At 35.6% G+C, this 25,397-nt stretch overlaps 1 protein-coding gene across 1 annotated transcript in view; it reads left to right on the top strand.

Annotated features, from left to right (window-relative positions):
• Positions 1-25,397, top strand: part of PLA2G4A (phospholipase A2 group IVA) — a 169,588-nt gene that overhangs the window by 106,731 nt on the left and 37,460 nt on the right. Inside the window, 4 exon segments of the mRNA XM_043999866.1 lie at positions 10,066-10,202; positions 21,000-21,100; positions 21,103-21,221; positions 23,064-23,178. Of these exon segments, the coding sequence (XP_043855801.1) occupies positions 10,066-10,202; positions 21,000-21,100; positions 21,103-21,221; positions 23,064-23,178 (472 nt within the window).

Genomic DNA, 25,397 nt, shown 5'->3' on the forward strand with positions numbered 1-25,397 from the left:
CATTCTTTCCTGAAAATAAAGTGCCAGTCTTGTCATAATCTCCTCAAAGATTCCATTTTCTGCTCAAGAAAGAGCAATACTTTTTACAGTCTCTATGGAAGAGGCTATTCAATATGGTATTATATATGTATATGTATATGTATATGTATATGTATATGTATATGTATATGTATATGTATATCTGTATCTGTATCTGTATCTGCATCTATATAAAGGTATACATATGAATATATGCACACAAATATATACATATACACTATATACCTCTACTTACACATGCAACATACAGAAACATATATATGCATTATTCTTAAAAATAATAAACATTTTTATTTAAAGTTTTGAATTCCAAAATCTACCCCCTTTTCCCTCCCTTCTCTCTCCCTTCCTGAGAGAGTAATTAGATATATGTTATCCATGTATAGTTATGTAAAACATTACCATCTTAGTCTTTTTGCATAAGAAAACTTGAATAAAAGAAAAAAATGAAAGAAAGTGAAAAATAGCATGCTCCAGTTTGTGTTCAATCAATATCAGTTCTTTCTTTGGAGGTGGATAGTATGCTTCATCATTAGTCCTTTTGGATTGTCTTCGATCATAGTATTGCTAAGAATAGTTAAGTCATTCACAGTTCTTCATCGAATATTACCATTCTCACTGTGCACAGTGTTCTCCTGGATCTGCTCACTTCATCATACATCAGTTCATGTATGTCTTTCCAGGCCTTTCTGAAACCATCCTGTTTGTCATTTCTTATAGCATATAATATTCCATCACAATCATATACCAGAGCTTGTTTAGCCATTCCCCAATTGATGGGCATTCCTTTGATTTCTAATTCTTAGCCACCACCAAAAGAGCTGCTATAAATATTTTTGTACAAATAGTTATTTTCTCTCTTTTTTGGGATGTCTATGGGATATAAACCTAGCAGTGGTATTGCTGGATCAAAGGGTATGCACAGTTTTATAGCCGTTTGAGCATAATTCCAAATTGCTCTCCAGTATGGCTGCATCCATTCATAACTCCACCAACAATGGATTGGTGTCCCAGTTTTCCTACATCCCTTCAAACATCCAAAATTTTTCGTTTGTACATTTGAATTATTGAATAATATCTGTGGGTTATGTGTCCAACTACATCCAGATTATTTTTCCTTTATAAATTTCTAAGCAAAACACATTTATTACAATCAAGCAAAAGATAACATGAAATGAAAAATTCACGCATCATTAATGGAACACTTGATGTTAGTATAATTATGATTTCAACTTGGTTTCCTGTTCTGAGATTTTTTTTTTAGGTCTTCACATGTTTGCAATGATTTGTTTAGTCAGGTAGATTTTTTTGCTAACAAATAAGCAAATATAATTCTATGATGTGCTAAGTAAATCCTGACTAATTGTGGAATTATCAGAGTCAAAATATGCTATTAGCTACATACTGTAGATCTAAGATTAACCAACTATCTTTCAAAATGAAAGAAGGAAGAAAATATAGATTATTCAGGGCACATTTGAAGAAATAATTCAAGCATTATCTTTACTGATTGTCTGTCAGTGACATTGTCCCCGTTTTTTATTTTAAGTTTTCTTTTTTTTAAGTACCAAATTCTCCCCTTCCCTTCAACTCCTCCCCCACATGTTGAGAAGGCAAGCAATATAATACCCATTGCACATGTGAAGTCATGTAAACATATTTCATTTGCTTTCCAGTTCTTAGCCACCACAAAGAGTTGCTATAAATATTTTTGTACATTTTTTTGCCTTTCCTCTTTTTCACAATTAATGTTATTAACTGTTTCCCTCCATCCTAATCCCTTCCCCATGATATTTACTCTATTATCTATCTTCTTTCACCCTATCCCTCCTCAAAAGGGATTTTCTTCTGACTGCCCCCTCCCCCAATCTTCCCTCCCTTCTTTTGCCCCTCCCTCCTTATCCCCTTCCCCTCTTATTTTATTACAGGGTTAGATAGATTACTCTACCCAATTGGATGTATATGTTAACCCCTCCTTGAACCAACTCTGATGAGGTCTTTGAGCCTATTCTGATGAGTGTGAAGTTCATTGACTGCCCTGTTCCTCCCCCATCTCTCCCCCCATTCCATAAGCCCTTTCCTGTTTCTTTCATGTGGGATTTCACCCCATGCTACCTCTGCCCTTCCCCCTCCCCCAGTGCATTCCTGTCACTCCTCAATTTTACGCTAAAGATGTCATCATGGCTTGCCACCTCTTTTTTTTTCTACTTTTGTTACATCCCTACCACTTTTTGTCTTTTATTATGCCCATTTTAGCATGAAATGTTCCATTGATATATTTAATTTTCTTAAGAGAACTATTATCTCCCATTCTGTTGTTTTCTTTGATTTCTTTGCATTGTTCATTTAAGGAAACCTTATATTTCTTTGCTGTTCTTTGGAATTCTGCATTCAGTTTGGTCTATCTTTCCCTTTGTCCTTTCACTTTCCTTCTTTTTTCAGCTGTGTGTAAAGCCTCATCAGACAGCAATTTTGCTTTCTTGCCCTTTTTCTTTGAGATGTTTTTTGTTTCTGCCACATGTACAAAATTGTATACTTCTGTCTATTGTTCTTTAAGCTCTCTACTAGATCTAATCTTTTAAATTTATTCATCACCTCCACTTCATAGTCATAGGGACATTATTTGTCTTATGGTTTCTTTAATTTCATAAATTTAAGTATAAATTTGCTATAAGAAGCTCATAATATGAACCACAATCAACTCCAGGTCTTGTTTTAACTGACAATATGGAGCTTCTTTACCTTTGGTTGCAAAGTGTATAACAAATCTATCTATGTGTAGAATCATTTCTTGGGTTGTTGCAAAAGATTGTTTGCTATGACTTGTGAGTTATTTAGACAAAACTATATTAGTCTCCGCCCTTCTTAATTTTGTATTCAAAGGGCAATCTTGTCTGTTATTCCATTTATCTTTTGATTTCCTACTTTAGCATATCAGTGTCTTATGATAAATGTGACATCTTTTTTGGTGTGTTATTTGTAGAAGATGATCTAGACATAAGTGATTTTGGCCTTTTTCAGCATTAATTGTTGGATCATAGACTTGTATTGTCATGCTGTTAAATGGTTTGCCTTGGATTTAAACTGATATTCTGTTATTTTTGAGATTATACCTCATTATTGGTTTTCTCACCCTTTTATTGACTATGAGGGCTACTCCATTTCTTCTAGGATATTCTTGCCAACAGTGGTATGTGTAATGATCACCTCAATTAAAATTAGTTATTCCTGTCCATTTAAGTTTACTCATACCCAAGGTGTTGATGTTTAAACTTTCCTCTCCTGTTTCACCACATTCAGCTTGTGTTGGGTCAGATGTTACTAATGGGAAGAGAGTAAGAAGGAATATTCCACAGTGATTGATGAACTATACTATCATTAAACCAAAATGACTATAAATAATATAAAATAACCCCCCCAAAATATATCTTAATTACCCTGTGTTCTTTAAAACTACGCTAATTAAATCTATTGTCACTATGCTTTAGTGAAAGCTTCACACAAGAATTCTTTTTTACTGACTTACAAATGTTGTGTTTCCAAATCCTATTTTATTTTATTAACCTGGTACTCAACTTTCCAAATGGCTGTACATTGAAAATAGAATGTGTCCTTGGGGAAATCAGGATCTTAGATTACAAGGTGAAGTTTATTTTTCCTTAATGACTTTTTAATGTAGAAACCACAGATAATTATCAAGAAAGGTATTTTATTGCTTTAATATTCAGGTAACTAACTTAAAATAACCAATTTTTCTAGTTTAAAATAGACAATCTACCTTGTGATTTTTAAGTATTGTTGGGAATTTCTACACTTTCCTATCACAGATTTCGACTCATTTATAAACTATGTATGTCATTATGTTAATCTCTTGGCCAGACCCTTAGGGATGTATGCCTTTCATAACTAGTGTTGAATTGTTTTTCTGATACCACAAATTAGTACCACCACTTTTAACATTCATTGGGGCATTTGGGGATTGCACTTTGAAAAACTAAGATTACTCTTTTGAGGCAGTATGGCATAGAAATAGAGAGCTAAATGTAGAATGAGAAAAACCTGAATTCTAATTCCATTTCAAAGACCGACTTGCTGTGTGATCCTAGTTGTTACTTAAACCTTCTGAGCTTCAGTGTCCTCACCTGCAAAATTGGGATAATAAAACCACCTACCTCATTAGGCTCTTGTGTAGGTCAAATGAGATGAAGTGTGTACAGCTGTTTGCAATCCATGAAATATCTCTATTATTATTATTTTGGATTAAATAACTATCTTGATTTCTTTGTATAGTTTCTATCTAATTCATTAAGTTTATTTTTATCATCTGCAGTGTGCACAGTGTTAGACTAGGTGCTGGGCAAAATACTAAGATGAATATGACACCTAACACCTCCTGTAGTCAAAAACATGATAAGCTAATGAAAGAAAGAAGACACAAAGAAATATAATGCAAAATAGGGCATGGATCATAATAACAGGAAAGTTGTTGTAGACTACCATGGAATGGAAAAAATCTTTCCAAAAACCTCTCTAAACATTTGTATAATTTATCAGACCTCCCACAATTTCCACCCCACCCTATTCCTGAACAGTTGTCTTACCTGAGAACCTTACCCCTCAGATTTCATCGAAAACTTAAGACCATTAGATATGAATGCCTTCTTTGCTCCCCTTCCCATCTTTCAACATTCAGAAGCTTTTTGTTACTATCTCTTCCTTCACTCCTATCTCATGTGAAGAAGTGGCTATCATTTTTGCCCAGGCTAAATTGTGTAAAAGATTCTGTTTCTTTCCATCTTCTTCAGTAGATTGTTTACTCCATTATCCCCATTGTTCCTCTGTATTGCCTGCTTCCCTGTTGCCTATAAAATACATGGTTTCCCCATCATCAGTTGCTATACTATCCCCACTTCTCCCTTTATACTATTGTCCTTTGTGATCTCATTAGCTCCTGTGCCTTCAAGGATTGTCTCTAGCCTTAACTTCTCTCTTAACCTTTTGACACATCTCCAACTGTCGTTGGACATCTTGAATTTGATGCCTCATAGCTATCCTAAGGGAAGCTAGGTAGCACTGGACCTGGTGTCAGGAAGACTCATCTTCCTGATTTGAAATCTGAGCTCAGACACATAGTTGTGTGACCCTGGGCAAGTCACTTAGCCCTGCTTGCCTCAGTTTCCTCATGTATAAAACGAGCTGGAGAAAGGAATGGCAAAACACTCTGGTATCTTTGCCAAAAAAATCCCAAATGGAGTTACGAAGTTACGAAGAGTAACTACATGAAGAGTAAGTTACTTGACTGAAATGACTGAACAATAGAAGTGATGAATATAGGAGTTAGACTAGATTGCCTCTCTGTTCCTTTTTAACACAAAAGTCTGTCATTAATGTGCTTTTTTGGCATCTTTCCAGAGTAGAAGTATGGTCCCCAAAATACATCCCCATAGTTTTTGAATGTTTGTATTCCCCTTTCCACTGGAGGTTGAATATAGTTACCAGGTAACTAAAACTTACCAAAGCCACATCACTATATGTATGTATGTATGTATATATATATATGTTATATATATGTATGTATATATATATATACACACATATACACATATATACACATATATATACATATACATATATGTGTGTATATATATATATATATAAAATATATAAGTATATATATATAATTGACAAGGAGGTAAATTGGCCATGCCTGTTGTATTTCTCTGAAGTTTAAGCATTAATGCATGTTAATCCAAATGGCAGGAATTCAAGGCAAATAAAAGTTCCTTTTTAGTAATTAGCTGTCCAAGTAATAGAACTATGTAAGATATTTAGGTTCTGGCCAAACAGTGTTACTTTGTCTCAATAGGCCTGAAATATGCTCAGCAACATGTATTTGTTTTAGTTATCTGGACTTAAATCCAGGACTAATAGCTTAAATTTGTTGTTACTCCTTTATGTAAGAGTTCTCTTAGAATATTCAAGGCTCCTGTGGTTGAGAAACTTGATCCAAATTACATATCTCATACTTTGTTGAAATCTTGCTTACATCACTGGGAATGACTCATTCATACAAGAATATCATTTGGCTCTCAACATCTTATCATTTACGTTAGTTTTGTGTATGAGGAATTTTAGAGGTAAAGGCATCTTGTAATTTTTCTGAACTAAGATTTTTATGGAATTTCTTTAAATCAGGGTTCTCCAATAGCTTGGGAGTACTGGGCTTTACAGATAGCTAATTATCTTAGGATGCCAAAAAGCAGGGTGATGATGATGATAGCTAGGATTCAAATAGTATTTTAAGGTTTGCAAGGTACTTTGCATATTATTATTGTTGTTGTTGTTGTTGTTATTATTATTATTATTATATTTGTTGAGGCAGTGAGGGTTAAGTGACTTGCCCTGGATCACACAGCTAGTAAGTGTCAAGTATCTGTATCTGTGGCTGCATTTGAATTCAGGTCCTCCTGAATCCAGGGCTGCTGCTTTATCTACTATGCCACCTAGCTGCCTCTTACTTTGCATATTATTACCTAATTTGTTTTTTTCTTTTAAATTTTTTTTGGGTGGGGCAAGAGAGTTAATTGACTTGCCCAAATGCCTTTTAATTTTCTCTCTTCAACTAAACCATAGGCTTTTGTGTGATGTATTAGATAGATGATTGGCTACAGAATCTAAAAACCTGATCATGCTTAGTACTGGCTCCGAAGTTAGAAGAAAGAGGTTCCAATCTCTCCTCTGACACTTATCACCTGTATGACTTTGGACAGCTCACTTTCTTAGCCTCCATTTCCTTATCTGTGAAATGAGGGGATTGAATTAGATGATTTTTGAGATTCTTTTCAGCTCTAAATTAATTATCTTATGAAATTAAAAAGCAAGCCAATCTCTTAGTACACATATCCTATCTGGAAATGATGACAAATTCCACATCGGGAATTTGTAGCTCCATGCCCCTCTGTGCCCCTCCCAAACAACAACAACAACAACCAAAAACTAGACCAGAACAAGCTCCTTGAGGCATATAATATATTTCTCTCCACCTAAAAATATCTATGTATAATAGTAGATCATCAACCTGTTAATTGATTAATTAAAGGCAAGAAAGTGAAATTGAATATTCAGAGGCTCTAATCTTCGTTTTTTCCCATCTTGCTTTGGTGTATTAATATCTGTGCCTGCTACATTTTTCTTTCTTGCATTATCAATGTCACTATTATCAATAATAACAATAACAATCTTAAGAATATGATCTATGGTTTTTGTCATGATGGGAGTTCTCTCCATCAACACAGATCACAGCTATTCTCTAACATGTTTGAAAACTACTTGAGGTTTAGGGAGAGGAGATAACTAGCCCAAGGTCATCCAGGTAATAATTATGAGAGGTGAGATTTGAACCTACATCCTTTCCTCTAACTCCGCAGCCACAACTTTCCTCCTAGTACTCTTGAATTCTTGGGTGTTTCTGTCTCCATGGACAACTGTTGATCACTAGTGATAGAAAACTCAAATAGTTGGGGCCAGTAATCCATACATAAGGATTCCTACAACCACCTATTGACTTGGTTTTAAGATGCAATGTCATCTGTGTTTGACTGCACTTTTATTTATTTGGTTAAATATTTTTCTGATTACATTTTAATCTGGTTCAGCTGCACTCAGGACTTGGCAGTAGCCTGCAAGCCATGTGTTTGACACTTCCTAATAGCTTATGGTTTAGTTACAGAGAGAAAACCAAAGGCAGAGAGCAATAGTAAACAGTGGTATAAGACAGCATTACATAAAGCGTTTGATTGTAAGGTATAGAATATAGATAAATATCGAGGGATTTAAAAGGCTATGACTACAGCTGAAAGATGAAGTAAGTGGAAGAGTGGAGTACACTCAGGGTAGCTAAGGCATTTCAGAGACTAGATATGAGACTCGGGCTTTTTCATTACAAGTCCACCATGCTGCCCCTCTGTATAAAATTAGCAACCATCAGGGGCATCTAGGTAGCACAGTGGATAAAGCACCGGCCCTGGATTCAGGAGTACCTGAGTTCGGTCCGGCCCCAGACCCTTGACACTTAACTAGCTGTGTGACCCTGGGCAAGTCACTTAACCCCCATTGCCACACGCAAAAAAAACCCCCCAAAAACCAAAATTAGCAACCATCAACAAAAACAAACACAGGCAATAAAGGTTAGTATCTTTCATGAAAAGACTGGTATTAATAGGGCAGAACCAAATGAACGTATGAACAAACTAGTCCAGAAAATGCTTTTGGTCTTTCTTGCCCTTTTCTCCCTTATCTCTAAATGTCTGAAAAATTCAGAGAAGTTTTTCAAACCAACATACAAAGGGTCAAAATCAGATAGCAAAGCAAAAATCAGTACAATCTGTCGTTCCATGCTGAACTAAGAGAGTATTCTTGGTGCGAGTTTGACATCTGACTTCTAATCATTACATCACCAATTTGTCTATTTGGGGAGACGGCATGTACTGAAAAGAGCCCTGGCCTTGGAAGTCATATCATCATGGCCCAGCCACTACTTACCAGTTTAGACAAATCTCATGAGTTTTCTGAGCTTCAGTTTAATTATTTGTAAAATAAGGGGGCTGGAATACAATGATTCAAGATAATCCCAAAGGACTAATGATGAAGCATATGGTCATAGCATTTAATACCACCTCCAAAGAAAGAACTGATATTGATTGAACATGGACTGAAGCATGCTGTTTTTCACTTTCTTTCATTTTTTTCTTTTACTTGGGTTTTCTTGTACAAAATGACTAATATGATAATATTTTACATAATTGCACATGTATAATCTATTTCTGACTGCTTAGTGTCTCAGGGAGGGGGGAGAAGAGAGAGGGAAGGAGGGATAGCATTTGGAAATCAAAACTTTAAAAAAAAGAAAAAGAAAAAATGAGAGGGTTGGAATAAAGGAATATAAAAAGTTTAAAAAAAGGCTCTTTCAACTACATAATTCTATACTTTTGTGAATTTCAAGCTGTATTAGCAAAATGACCATTGAGAACTGTTTCACATTGTGGTCTTATAGAGTCCTAGGGTATCTGGTTTTTCTCACTGAAGAATCATTAATATTAACTATTATATAGGGTCTTATATTTAAGTGTTTAGATTCATAAAATCTTTCATCTGTTAGATTTAGAGTTGAGGTAATGTGCAACTGTGGAAATGACATTATACTACAAATAGGTAACTCACAACTTTTTTTCTTACTTTTGTATATATTGGCCAAGGGCCTTTAGACAATTCACAACTTCTATGAGCCTCAGATTTATTGTCTCTACAAAAGGGAATAGATAATGGTCTTGCAAGCTTTATAGTTGTAGTCATCAGATGAGATCAGCAATGCGTACATGTTTTGAAAACTGAAAACAACATATAATTCTCATTTTTAAATAGCTAGCGATTAGTTAGGAGGCTGTTCCAATAAAGTAGGCAAAAAATTATGATAACCTACACTAAGGTGGTGGTGCTGGCGGCAGTGGTGGTGGTGGTGGCAGCAGTAGCAGCAGCAGTGATAATGAAACAGGGGGTAGACACAAGAAATATTTCAGGGTCAAATCAGCAGTACTTGGCAGCCAATTGGACATGGGAAGTGATAAGGAAGGAAGAATCAGGGATGATGCCAATGATTAAAACCTGAGTAACTGCTGGATGATACCACCCAGAGAAAGAGGGAAATCTTATTGAATAGTTAATAGCTATCATCTGTTTGATTAAATTGAATAACATGGTAAAATTTTTGTTTGTTTTTAAGACTTTCTATTAGCCCCTCTGACCCCCCCATGTCAAATTAATTGCTTTCCTTTTGAATGACTTTATTTTTGTAATGGGCCTAGGTTGTCAAAGAAGCAAGATTGCCTTTCTTTGTCAGGAAAGTGTGGAATTTGTAAAACAAAAGTTGAGCAACAGATAAAAAGAACAAGCCTTTTTTTGATTTTCAAATGCATTCTATATTTTATGACTTTTTCCTTACTTGGGCCCTGGCCATCTAATTTTCCTTAGGTGCCAGTGATTGCTGTGCTGGGTTCAGGTGGTGGGTTCCGTGCCATGGTGGGATTTTCTGGTGTGATGAAGGCACTGTATGAATCAGGAATTTTGGATTGTGCCACATATGTTGCTGGTCTTTCTGGCTCTACCTGGTAAGTTTGCATTTTTTAATCTTGGTATTTCTGTTGCACATTTTAAATTGTTTTCATTTAGTATTCCTATTATTTGAAAAGAGTATTATGGAAATGTGAAATTCAGACCTTGAAATATTGAATCGAACTTAGCATGATGAAATGGCTTGTGATAATCATAGAGAAGCTCCCTGGGTAAATCTATACCTGATAGGATTCATCACAAAATTTTACTTTCCTTAGCATAGCAGTGTTTTAAAATTATATACAGGGGCAGCTAGGTGGTGCAGTGGATAGAGCACTGGCCCTGGGGTCAGGAGTACCTGAGTTCAAATCTGGCCTCAGACATTTGACACTTACTAACTGTGTGACCCTTGGCAAGTCACTTAACCCCATTTGCCTCACCCCCCCCCAAAAATATATATATATGTATATACAAAATTTATAGATATATATATATAGAGAGATATATAGCTATACAGAAAAAAGTAAATTTTGTGACAAGCCCCATCAGCTATAGATTTACATGTATACATATATATATATATATATATATATATAAATGGTTCAACTTGAAATCATATTCTAGATATAAAAATATATATATAATATGTCAAAAAATTCTGGGCTCAAAGGAAATCTTTTTTTTTGAGGGGGGGTTAATAGTGGTCAGTGGTCTTTTTGCCTTCTATCCCCACCCATGGTTTCTCCTGAGAACATCAGATTTTAGTTTGTCTTAAAGGCCCCTCAGCTTCTGTGCAAAGACTCAAGCTAACAACTTGTAGTGTTAAAATAAGTTTTATTTATACTTTAAAAAATGACTCATGCCTGAGCCCGTAAACAGTTAATAAGACCCATTTTCCTTTTCTGGTCATCCTCCTGATGTTCTAGTACACAGTAGCCTAAGCTTATAGTGACAGCATTTCATACCTTTGACTTTGATGATTACTATATCAGGCGGCATGCCAAATGCCAAGGATACAGAGAAGGGCAAAAAGATGGCCCCTAACCTCAAGGAGCTCACATTTTAATGATGGAGATGACATGTGAATAACTATGTACCTACAAGATAATATTGTAAATGGAATGTATTTTAGAGGAAAGGCACAGTTGAGGTTGGGGGGAGCTTTAGAGAGAGGACATGAGAAAGGTAGTTTGTGTAAGTTAATATTGAAGCTGGACCTTGAAGGTATCCAGCCCCAAGTCTGATAGTTGTGTAGCCTTGAACAAGTCACTTTATTCCTGTAAGCCCATATTGCTCATCTGTAAAGCATACGTAAATACATTTACACTCCAAATTCACAGGGCTATTATTGAGGAGCCAATCAGATAGTGATGTCATCATGAAACATTTAGCTGGAAAATTCTTCGTAAATTAAAAAAAAATATTACGTCAAAGTCCATGCTATTCATTAAGTATGCATTTTTCTTAGGGCCAAATAGTATGAAATGCCGTACAGAAAACATGTGGAATATTTCAGAATGTTTTGGTATAAACAAGAAACAAAATAATTTTAACATCTGTTTCAAATATGAATCATGTGATGAGTTTTCTCAGTTTATATTTAAATACAGCAAAAATAAAATCAGTTTTGGATAGAATTTTAAAATAAATTAATTTGGACATAGTTTGTATTCACAACATATGAATGTACAGGTTTGTCATATGTCAGCATAATGTAATTCTTTGTGCAAATGTGTTTGTGAAAGATCTTTTGGTAAAGATACTGTTGCTCTTAGTTAAGTTGTGTGCCCAGGTGAAAGAGACATAGAGATACAGACTCCTCTGGCTCAGTTGGGTCGAATTAGTTTATTGTTTTATCCTTATAAATCTAGCGAATCTATTTGGATACAAAAGGAATCGATTGTTCTAACAGTGAACTTTGAAAAAAGGAAAGATCAGTTTTATAGATTGCTATCCAAATTCTACGACTAAAAATATCTAGAATCCCATTACATTAAGCTGCTTGGTGGTAGAGTGCAAAACTTGGAGTTAGGGAGTCTTGAGATCAAATCCTGCAAAAAACTCTTACTTTCTATATAACCCTGGGCAAATCACTTAACCTCCTTGTACTTCAGTTTTCCCATTTGTAAATGGAGAGAATAATAGTACCTACCTCACAGGGTTTTTGTGAGGATAAAATCAGTTAAAGTACATAAAGTCCTTTGAAAACTTTAAAGTACTAGATAAATGAGCTCTCTCATCTCTCTCTCTCTCTCTCTCTCTCTCTCTCTCTCTCTCTCTCTCTCTCTCTCATTTCTCTCTTTCTATATATAAAATTTGTGACAAAGAAGCAGCACAGCGTAATAGATAGATTGCCTCAGAGTAAGGAATGCCTGGATTTAGGTCCTATCTCTATCATGTATTAGCTGTGATACACTGGGCACATCACTTATCCTCTCAGTATCTGAAAGAGCTCTGCAAGACAGTTAAGTTGTAGAACCATTGAAGATCTGCATCTGGACAGGGGATTTCCATATGAGAATTTCTCTCTGTGATTATTCCTTCCACCAATGCATATATTTAACTCCTCCATGCCTTCTTCATCTCACTAAGCTTATCTCTTTCTCCTTTCTTTGTTTCTTTCTCCTTTTCTCTCTCTCTGTCTCTCTCTGTGTCTCTCCCTCCCTCCCTCCTTCCTTCCTTCCTCACTTCCTTCCTTCTTTCCTTTTTTCTTTCTTTCTCTTTTTTGATTAGGGCATACTTTCCTTAGGCCAATGAGGATGAAAAGACTGAGTGTTCAGGAGATAGGAGATAATTGATGCAACAAGGTTCCAAGGGATTTAGTTTGTGAAAGTGGGAAAAGCAAGGAGTATGTGTGTCTTGGGGGTGGGGCGAAGATTATCCTTGCTAAAAGGAGAAATGTTTCTTCCTCAGAGAGTTATTTGTTTTATCATAACTGAGGCCTACACTTATTTGTGGGGCAGCTAAGTGGCACAGTGGTTAGAGTGGTTGGACCTATAAGGTCCAAGTTCAAATTGGGCCTCAGACACTCACTAGCTGTGTCACCCTGGGAAAGTCACTTTATCCTTGTTTGCCCTGGTTCCTCATCTGTAAAATGAAGACACAATGGCAAAGGAAATAAATGTCGAACCACTCTAGTGTCTTTGCCAAGAAAACCCCCATGGACAAGTCCATGGAGTCACAAAGAGTCAGAAACAACTGAATGACTTAACAATAATGATACTTATTTGAGAGTAGTATGAAGGTCCTTTGCACACAGATCCCTAAATCCTTTAATATCCTAAAACCAGAATGATCTTTCGCAGTGATTTTTACATTAATAACATAAAGGTTCTAATTCTTCATGTACTTAAGGCCTACACCCTCTGTTGTATTAGTTTTTAAATGAGGTAACTTTTCTTTCCCATGGTTTCACTCCTGCCTGTGGGTGGGCAGAGTTAAAAATCCAGATGGAGGCTTGAGCCTGTTCTGCAAACAAGCACCTTGGGGACCTGATTATGCGCTGTCTTTGCCTGTGTTCCCATGGTGATGTAATATTCTTGTTTTATCAGACTCAGGCTGATTCTTGAAACTCTGTGGCCTTGGTCATGATCAAATAAGGTAATTTAATAAAAGGTTACACAAAGTTTAGGTGCAATATGAATATTAACTGCTGTCATTACTATTAATTACTAGTGAAGCGCTTTCCTGATCGATAGAGATGTACTTATATATGCAGTACTGATTCAGGCTTGTTCCTGATTTCCAGAATCACTAATCCTTTGAATTTTTAATGATGGAGTCTTTCAGACTGGCCTAAATTTGCTTTCTATTATGAATGATAGAAACTTCTTTATAAATGGGCACAGGTAATCCATTAGCTCATGAAATGATGATGCACTCAGTAAGAAACATAGTTTTTCTTTCTATTCTTTATTGAGTCTTGCCTTTAGGATTGGAGAAATCACTTTTCTTTGCATGCATGCATACACACACACACACACACACACTCATACACACTCAACCTTTGTGGCTCTGTAACTTTTTCTTCTCATATGGGGAAGGAGAAAGGAATAAGCTTTTATATATTGCCTACAATGTGCCAGACACTATGCTGAAAACTTTTTTCCAGATATTATCTCATTTGATACTTACAGAAACGCTGAGTGGTAAGTGGTACTATCAGCTCAATTTTAGAGGAAGTGAACAGAGACAAAAAGGTTAAATAACATGCCTAGGGTCCAGTAAGTGTCTGAGGATGGTATTGAACTCAAGTCTTCCTGACTTCGGGACCAGAGCTCTATCCCTCACCAGCTACCTCACTGCTTTCTTCTACTCTTTGTTGTCTCTTCTAACCCTGTTCATCCTTCAAGATCTATCTCAAGCTCTAATGTAATTTTCATGACATTTTCCCCAAATATCTTAAACCACCATGGCCTTTTCCTTCCCTTAACTACACTGAAATACTTATCATCTGAAATAATATCTGAATGTCCAATTATCTGGTATTTGATAATTTATTGCCTTTTTTCTTTTATTGTTGGTCCCATGGACATTTGTCTTATTTCCCCAAATATATTAGAAGCTATTATATGGTTAGGACAGTGCTTTATACTTAGCATATATTTCATACGGTTTGAATTGAAACATTTGATGTTCACATGTTTGTTTATTCAGTGCTAACTTTGTGAATTGTATCTTATTGTACATGTAATTTTATATCTATATTGTAATTCATAAATGCATACATACACAAATACATATACATACATATATAGATACACACATACACATTTTTCCCCATTGATAGATTTTAATCTTCTTGAGGGCAGGGGTAGTTTTGTTTTTGTGTTTTTAATCACTTAGTATTATGCCTAGTACATCTTAATTTAAGAAATATTTTATATAACACCATGAAAGGTACTATGGAGAAAGACAAAATTAATCACTTCGATTCCCTTATATCTATATGGATTTTAGTAAATGTCTGACACTGAAGAATGACTTTTGTATGCTAATGGATGAGTGAAGTCAAACTCATTAGAATAAGAACAAAAGAAAACATAACATAAAATCTAAAGATAGTGTGATGTAGTGGATAGAGAAGTAACCTTGGAGCTAGGAAGAACTGAATTCAAGTATCATCTTTGACATGCTGGCTTCATTACCCTGGACAAGTCATGTCAGCTCTTAGTGTTCTAGACAACTCTCTAAGATTTGGAGTTTCTGACTGGCATTGATAAAGGGAATTTCCTCATCAGGAAGATGTATGTATGTATGTATGTATGTATGCATGTGTGCCTATATATTTTATGTATGTGTATGTGTATATATGCATATGCATGTATACACAAAAACACACATATAGAGCAGAATATTTAGCTATAATGAATTAGTTTCATTGTAGTGAATGGACTTATTAGAGTGTCTGGCTAAAGTTTCAGGGAAGTAATCAGTTTGAAGGACAGTATTTTTAGGATTTAGAAATGATTTTGTAAATAATTTTTGTCTTAAGGACTTTCTTTAGTTTTTACAATATATATTTATTTACATAGTGAAGTTCGTATAAATGACTCCCTAGGACATGAATTGATGAGAAAATAAAGGTTAAAATAATAGAAAAGTGAAGTGATCACTAGATTCCATATTTTTTGAAAAAGCAAACACAGCTGGAGGGTGTGAGATTGAAGTCACAAAAATTGTCATGGAGTTTCTTGGAAGTCTAGGTGGAGTATGCATAATATAATGGAGGTGAAGTATTATAACCTCTCAAGAAGTCAGTGAATATATTTATCTTTCATAAATATGCCAGATTTTCCACACTGACCTTTTCTTCCATATCTCTTCCATTTGTGGTGCTGCCATGACTTTAAAGAGATCTACCTACAGTTAAGTAATGGAGAGTAAAAACAGCAATGTCAATTTGATCCTAGGAAAACTATAAATATACTCTTGTCACTCAATGTTTAATAATAAATTGTACTAGGTATGGTTCAACTTAAGCTGCTTTTCTGTTGTGGAAACCATTTTTTTTATATTAGTATTTTTATTCCAGGAATGATATAAGAAGTATTCAATAATTAATCAAATCTTTACCAAATAGTTGGCTTTTAGAGGGATATTAAATATGATTTCAGTCAAATACTTCAGAGATACCAGGATGAAATAGAATGCTTTAAATTTTTTTTTCCAGATGTAGTTATCATTGGGTTTTGCGCAGTGGAAATATCCTAGACTTTGTAGGATTTTGCCATGACATTTAGGTGTGAAATGAGGTAAGAAGGGCCATTGAGTAGAATGAAGAAAAAAACCCTGGGAAAATAAATGTCCGAGTTGTGTAATATGTGTGTAACTGATCCATGACCATTGTTTGACAAAAATGAGGTAATAGAGAAACTTTTGGAGAAGCCCCAGACCACCCAGATTTTCTGTGATCACAGAAGAGAAAGTTATCAAGGGCAAAACACCCACTGCAGCTGCTGTTATCTTGAGAGTAATTACTTTTACTATAAGTTGTATTATTAATTTATGTTATTTTATTTTCATTGATATATTTTGTTTGTACATCACCTTAATTTTCCAATATATTCTTCTCTCGTTACCAGCCAGAGAGCTACCATGTGAATAAGAATGAAAAAGTAGATCCACAAAATAACCCTGTCGGTCCATTTTTCTGTCATATTTTCCAATGGTACAGAATGAAATTCTCTTCTCCTCACCCCCCCCACCCCCCTCAAGGGAAATTCTCTCTAGAGGACATGATTTCAACTGTTTTATCACTTGACTCCCTGCTATTACCTTCCTGACCCAGAGATTCCCTCTTAGTAAAGAAATCACCATTTTTTCCCTTCAATTTTGTACCAACTTTTAAAAGCAGTAATTAAAGGACATAAGGAGAGAAGTTGGTGTTGTATGAAAGGAAAAGTCAAAATCAACCCATATTTAAGCAGTGAGGAAGAAAAAAAAGATATTGTCATATATTTTGTTAGATGAGGTACCACATGTAAATACTTTTCAAACCTTAAACTAATAGATAAACATAAGCATACTTGCTATAATAATTATATTATCAACAGAAATAATATCAGAGATTCCTAGAATCTTTTGATCTGAACAGTATTCTCATGTATATAAATGTATGCATATTCATGCATACACAAAACACACATGTATATGGATATATATATTTTTTTTTTTGTGAGGCAATTGGGGTTAAGTGACTTGCCCAGAGTCACACAGCTAGTAAGTGTTAAGTGTCTGAGGCTGGATTTGAACTCAGGTCCTCCTGAATCCAAGGCCAGTGCTTTATCCACTGCGCCATCTAGCTGCCCCATATATGGATATATTGTACACATGTATTTCTGTATATGTGTGCATGGATGGATGGATAGTGAATCTTACATTAGGAAATATTCATTACTGATCCCGATTGATAACAGGGACTTTAGAAGAGAAGGAATTGGGGCAGCTAGGTGGCACAGTGGATAGAGCATCGGCCCTGGAGTCAGGAGTACCTGAGTTCAAATCCGGCCTCAGACACTTAACACTTACTAGCTGTGTGACCCTGGGCAAGTCACTTAACCCCAATTGCCACACTAAAAAAAAAAAAAAAAAAGAAGAGAAGGAACTATTTAGGATATGACTAGCTGACTAAAGAGATACTGTTAGAGAACATGGTTTAGATTTGTGCTCTGTAACATACAAGAATAATGGCTCTTTGCCAAGGATAGAACAATCTGGTGGGAGGCAGGGAGATGATAACTGTTAATTGAAGAATAGATATGGACATAGAGATAGAGGTAAAGAAAGAGAGATAGAGATCTATCTATCTATCTATCTATCTATCTATCATCTATCTATCTATCTATCTATCTATCTATCTATCTATCTATCTATCTATCTATCTATCTATCTATCTATCTAAATTGCATACCTCAGAGAGTAGCAGATGTGACAGGAAATAAAAAGAGTGAGAAGAGATCTCATGGAATAGGGGAAAGAATACAGGATTTGATGTCCAAGGACCTGAGTCCAAAATTTATTAACTATGTTTCTTTTGGCAAGTCATTTACCATCTCTTGGTTTCATTTTAATTATGAGTTAAAATGAACAACTGAGATTGATGAAAGTACAATTCTGGCCCTTGGTCTATGATATAATCATACAAGCAATAGTAATTCAAAGGAGGCAATATTCATGAAGATGAGCCAGAGCAGTATTCATGGTTTCAGGATTTGATCTATTGATGCACAGAGTATGGGTGATAAAATACGTTAGCTATGTTAGTGTGAACAAATAAATATAGGCTCATGGGGATAACTAAAAGTTTATGAGATTTTAATTAAAAATAGTGGAGAGCAATGGAAAAAACATACCTTGTTCTAAAGGAATAAAGCAGCAAAAAGGACTAGCTGGAAAGACTAGAGGGGTATCATGACATATCCAGATACCCTACAGTTGCTCTGTTTGGAAGTTGACAGACCTGAGGAGGGAAATAAATACCAACTTGATGATCAGAGGTGGAAGAACTGGGAGTGACAATGTGTTCTTTTTTAAATAATATCTTCCCCAATTACATGTTAAAACAATTTTTAAAAATTTAAAACTTTTTTGGTTCCAAATTTTGCCCTTCCATCTAGAATCTTTTTTTTTTTTTTTTAGGTGAAGTACCACCTCACACCTATTAATTATTGATAGATATCAAAAAGATCCTATTCCTGCACAGGAATTGAAGAACTTTGTATAGTCACTGATTTACTCCCAGACTGAAAAAGAGAATTTAGATGGTCTCTTGACAATGTTTATCAATAAAATAGGCATGACAGGTATCCTGCTCCTGAGGATTTGCTACAGAAGGTGGTGAGATCAGTGGAGAACATTGTGGACAAAGTATGATTTTTGAGCTGATTGGTGAACTTTTTGCTCCCTTCCAGCTCTGGGATTTTACCATTCTAATTGTGAGAAACTGAGTGGCAATCATGGGTAAGGACCTGGCCTAAGAATTGGAAAGGCCTTAGTTGAAGTTATGCCTTTAACACAGTGTAACTCAGGGCAAGTCGCTTAACCTTCAGGAAAAGTCTCAGCCAACATTGTCTTAAATTAAAGAATCAGGTGAGAATCAGCAATTGCTATAGGGGACTTCCTCACGAGAAGAAAATCCTATACCAATGAAATGTCATTAATAATTAGCTCCATTAATAAGCTCCAGTCCAAAAAATGATTAAGAAACTTTGTATAGGGGCAGCTTGGTGGCACAGTGGATAGAGCACCAGCCCTGGAGTCAGGAGGACCTGAGTTCAAATCTGGCCTCATACACTTAACACTTACTAGATGTGTGACCCTGGGCAAGTCACTTAACCCCAATTACCTCACAAAAAAAAAAAGAAACTTTGTATGAGTAACTTGATCACTTTTTCTTGTGGTACTCCTAAAGAATGTCAGTGAAAGACCTCTCTAAATATTTGCAACTTATTTGATGTGAAGGGGACCAAGAGATAGAGAAATCATATGAAATAATATGTTCCCAAATAAAAATGCATACATTTTAATTTGATATTAGCTGACTTAAGTGTGAAGATGGTCCCTGGGGGTAGATGGGGAAAATAATCTGTAAAGAAAAATGGTTAAGAGGTAGCATAGAATAGTGAAGAGGGGAAGAGAGTTGACCTTGGGAGTCAAGAAGATCTTGATTCAAATCCCAATTCTGACCCATTCTAGCTGCATAACCACCCCCCCCCAAATCATGTTATATTTCTGTACTCTTAGGCAAATCTCTAAGACCATAAATTGTAGACCAATTGTAATCCTATATTGTTACGGGAGGTTTTTTGACTGGGAGTTCCCTCTAGCTATGAAATAGCTGTGTAGAGATTTATGGGTGAGTGTATTTAGATGGTGTGGTGGATAGAATATTGAACTTGTGATTAGAAAGACCTGCCTTTAAATCTTGCCACAGACAGTTATGCAACAGTGTGACTGTGGATACATCATGTAACCTTTCAGCCTTAGTTTCTTCATCTGTAAATAGAGTTAAGAGCACTTATCCCCACAACATTGGGATATCAAATTATGTAATGTACTTTGTAAATCTTAAAGTGATATAGTAATTGTTAGTCATTACTATCGACATAATTTTTACTACTCTATGTTTATTAGCTATTAATATTTCATATAAATGCATATATGTACATGCATGTATATAGTAAGGAAATTTTTTCTCTTACTCAGAAGTTATATATGCCAATATATCATGAACATTTTCAAAAAGAAATTAAGAGGGCTCAGACATGGTCATCACCAAAAAAAAATTCACATAAAAATGAAATGGATCATAACATAATAGAGAGGAAATGACTGGTTACTGATAAGACGGTTTTCAGAATCAGCTGTGTGTATGCAGTAACTAGTTAGAACATAGGATAAAATCAATACCATTTCAGAAAGAAGGATATATGGGTTGGAAGATAGCATGTATAATTACAGCAGGTTCAACTTGAGGTGCCTTTCTTATCTCTATGAAATAATTATGAGAATGGTCTAGTTGTATGTTGCAGGTATCCTTGATGAACATATGAGCTGAAACTAAGTAGACTTTTGTGGATGATTTTTATAGACTAGGAGTTATCTTCATAGCTGCACAATTGATTGAGAAGTAGAGCAAACCTAACATTTCACTCTATTTTTTGTTTATATATAAAAATCATGAGTATAAAAAGCTCTTTTCCAATAAGATGTCTCCTGTGCACATGTTTAGATTGTAGAACAATCCTCATAGATTCACTAACAGAAATAACTTTCTTTGAAGATGATTTTCTTTTTGAGACAGCTGTCCTGTGAGCCTTAATTTCTGTTAACTGTTTTCTTTATTCTTATAGGTACATGTCATCTCTATATTCTCATCCTGATTTTCCAGAGAAGGGACCAAAGGAAATTAATGAAGAGCTAATGGTCAGTGTCAGCCACAATCCCCTTTTGCTGCTACACCCCAGAAAGTCAAACGCTACATAGAGTCCTTATGGAAGAAGAAAAGCTCTGGACAGCCAGTCACTTTTACTGACATCTTTGGGATGTTGATTGGAGAAACCCTAATCCACAATGTAAGCAGCACTAACATTTCTAGTTTTTTTTAAAATAGAAATGGGTATCTTTTATTGGATCATATAAAAGGTTTTTTTTTAATCTCTTAAATCTCACAATGGTAGATAACCTGAGTATTATTCATCACTTTGTTAAGGGATGAAAACTTTTATGAAGTCTAAATGCATAAGTAAATGTCTGGTAGTAAGGTGGTTACCTCAATGTGCCAGTCTTTCTATCTCTTAATGAACTGAAGTAGATGACTAATTGAAAGGCTTTTTGTGTTTGGTGCATGCATATTTATAAACACATTTTTTATATCTTTGTTTTTTAGCAGGTAATTTCAATCATTCTGATCATATTAGTAATTAGATGTAAGATAGGAGTATTCTCTATGTTAAATGCATTTTTTATGACTTTCTTTTGTTTTCCTCCTCCATTTTATGGAGAAATACATAAACTACTTAAAAAGTAATGTGAGAAGGGTAGGAAATATCCTTAGAATCATCAATATTAATGCTAACAATAGCAACAGGTAATATCTGACTTTATATAGGGCTTGAAGTGTTTTGCTTTGCAAAGGTCTTCAGTACTCATTTCATTTGAAACTCACAATATCTCGGTGGGGGGGGGGTTGGCACCACAGTTACTACTATCCTCATTTTAGATATAGGGAAACTGAGGTACAAATTAAATTACTTGCTTATATCCAAAAAGTTAGCATCTGAGATGGGATTCAAACCCAGTTTTCTCCTGACTTCAACTCCATCACTCTTCCCATTTGGCTTTAGGAATGATTATGCTAAAATCATTTTAATACTTCCATAATCACAGGGTCTGCGGTTTCATTAGTGTGGGCATTCCCTCCAGATACTCTTGGGCTCAAAATGATTACCTCAGTTCTGCAGAGAAAATCACAGCCAGTATTGTCATGAACTTGTAGTGCTTACTGGGAGTGAACAAATTTATCTATGTGATGTTAGACTAACTTGGCCTTGAGGCTTTGTTTCAGTGTAAACAGCGATTAGTGATTAGTAGTTTGATTTGTAGAAAGTAGATCTTTTCTACCTGACTTCATGGTTTGGAAAAATGTTCCTTGACAACTTAGCTACTTTTCCTTCTCACTTGTTCAGCCCCAGTATATAGAATTTTCTTAGAAGAGGGAGGGGGTAGAAGCCAACACACACACACAAACACACACACACACACACACACACACACACACACACACACACACAGGAGGAATCCAAGATCTCCAGGGGATTTTTTGCCCTTAGTGTTCAGGAAATGGACCACATTGAGCACGCCCACCTGAATGATGACCGCAGCTCAGCATTCCATCCGAAGATGAAACAGAGGAAACAGAGAAGGATCCTTCAGTGCCAAGGTGTCCTGAGGGGAAAGTTCCTTCCTGACCCCATAATTGGCAATTCAGTGAAAGACATAACTTCCTAGAGTTGATTGTTTTTAGAATGCAGATAATTACTTCACACAGTCTGTCTTTCATTTTGTTTACATAGATTTCTAAAAAAGTAATGAACATACTTTTTATTATGCAAGTTCAAAACAATTTAAAAACATTTCTCATTGCTGCTAATGGCGTGTTAAAGAGCTAGCACGAGTTAGTGCTAGAGTGTTGGACTTGGAGTCAGGGAAACCTAGTTTTAAATTCCACCTCAGATATTTCTATTGATTCTAATTTTGAGCACGTCACTAATGTCTCTAAATCTCTTTCCTCTTCTGTAAAATGGGATGGAAAAATCAAATGAGATTCGCAAAAACATCTTGCAAAACTTACAGTGCTAGATCAGTGACAACTATTATATTTAACCTACCATTGTCTCTTATTTTTCTTTGAGCAGAGAATGAGCTGCACTCTAAGTAGTTTGAAAGAAAAAGTAAATAAAGCACAATGTCCTTTGCCCCTCTTTACCTGTCTCCATGTGAAACCTGATGTTTCAGAGTTGATGTTTGCAGGTAAGAACTTTAAACTTTCTATATTTTCTAGGGGGTTTTTTTTGCATGTGTCTTAACTTTTTTTTTAAGAGGTCATAATATAATCTGTAAAAGACTATATTTGTTGTTGTTTAGTTGTGTGTGATTCTACATGACCCCATGGACTTTTTCCATGGGATTTTCTTGGCAAAGACACTAGAGCAGTTTGCCATTTTCTTCTCCAGCTCATTTTACAGATGAGGAAACAGAGGCAAACAGGGTTAAGTGATTTGTCCAAGGTTGCACAGCTTGTAACTGTCTGAGCCAGATTTAAACTCAGGAAGATGAGTCTTTCTGACTCTGGGCTTGGCACTCTATCCACTGTGTCACATAGCTCTTCTAAAGTGGTATATAGGGGGCAGCTAGGTGGCACAGTGGATAAAGTACTGGCCCTGAATTCAGAAGTACCTGAATTCAAATCTGGTCTCAGACACTTAAACACTTAACTAGCTGTGTGATCCTGGGCAAGTCACTTAACCCTCCATTGCCCTGGCAAAAAAAATAATCAAGTGCTATTTAAAATATGCCAGTTATTTTATTATTATTATTAGCCTCCAGTCTGGTGATGAATTCATTCCCTGACCCTTGTGAAGTTCTCCTGCTGAGCTCAAGCAATGATTTAAGCGATATAGGGATACACTGATAAATTTTAACATTCAGGCTCTCTGGAAAAAAAAAAACCCAACACCACACAACAAGGTAGGAATACATACACACACTTTTAAGCTTACTCTGCATTATAACACTTTCTTAAGTCTAAATTCATACAGTTAACAAAACAAGTCCCAATGTGTAGTGATCGTAGATTTCTGAGGTGTACAATGTTCACACCGAAACTTTAACAACCAAAAACTCTAAAGCTGGTTAGAACTGGCCCCGAGAGTACCCTTAGGCAGTATGGATGTAGTGGATAGAATCTTGAAATTGGAGTCAGGAAGACCTTAAATTCAAATCCTGCTTCTGATACTTATTAACTGTGTGACCCGGAGCAAGTCTCAAGGTCCTAATCTCTTTGGACTTCAGTTCTTTGAGTATAAAATAAATGGATTGGACTCAGTGGTCTCTAAGGTGACTTCTGGTCCAAATATGGTCCTTTTGAAAAATCCCAGGATAGGAACTAAATGTCCAGTGATCATTGATTCTCCCAGGTTTACCTTTGCTTAAGTGTTTGAGACAACTTTCTGAAGACCATTTGTTTTATTTCGTGTCTATGTAGTAGAATTGAGAATCCCTATTGGGGAGTGAGAACAAGGTACCAGACTTTTAATTGATTGAATTTAAAAGGCCCTTTAGTAAAGGTATATGCTTACAACCACGAGCACAGTTTCACCAACAACCTTGTGCCAAGTTGACTATTATAGATGTTATTATCCCCATTTTACAATATAAGAAACTGAGGCTCGAAGAGAATTAATGACTTGTCATGGTATACTCTACTAGTGAACACAAGGGGGCAGGATCCAGAATCCAGACCCAAGGAATCTTTTCATATAGCGCCCTAACCAACCTATATATATAACCCTATAAAAATATAGGATAGAAAAATGGTAGGTAGATACAAAGAAGGAAGGAAAAAGATCTGAGTTCTTAGTGATGTCATGTACCTCCTTTTCCACTTGCCAATTCTATTTTTTAAGGAGTTTTCTCCTTCAGTGAATTTTTGTGCCTCTTTTTCTATTTGGTCAGTTCTGCTTTTCAAGACATTCTTCTCCTCATTGTTATTTTGTACCTCTTTTATCATTTGGCCTGGTCTGTTTTTTTTTTTTTTTTTTAGTGAGACAATTGGGGTTAAGTGAGTTGCCCAAGGTCACACAGCTAGTAAGTGTTAAGTGTCTGAGGCAGGATTTGAACCCAGGTACTCCTCCTGACGCCAGGGCCAGTGCTCTATCCACTGCGCCACATAGCTGCCCCAGCCTAGTCTGTTTTTAAGGTGTTCTTTTCTTCAGTTTTTTTTTTTTGTGTCTCTTTTACCAAGTTGTTGACTCTTTTTTTTCATGATTTTCATGCATCATTCTCATTTCTCTTCCCAATTTTTCCTCTGTCTCTCTTACTTGATTTTTCAAAATCCTTTTTGAGCTTTTCCGCAGCCTGAGACCAATTTATATTTTTCTTGGAGGCTTTGGATATAGGAGCTTTGACTTTTTATCTTCTTCTGAGTTTGTCTTTTGAGCTTCCTTGTTGCCATAGTAACTGTCTATGGT

The sequence above is a fragment of the Dromiciops gliroides genome, chromosome 4 (genome assembly GCF_019393635.1).
Source record: "Dromiciops gliroides isolate mDroGli1 chromosome 4, mDroGli1.pri, whole genome shotgun sequence".
NCBI classification, from domain to species: Eukaryota; Metazoa; Chordata; class Mammalia; order Microbiotheria; family Microbiotheriidae; genus Dromiciops; species Dromiciops gliroides.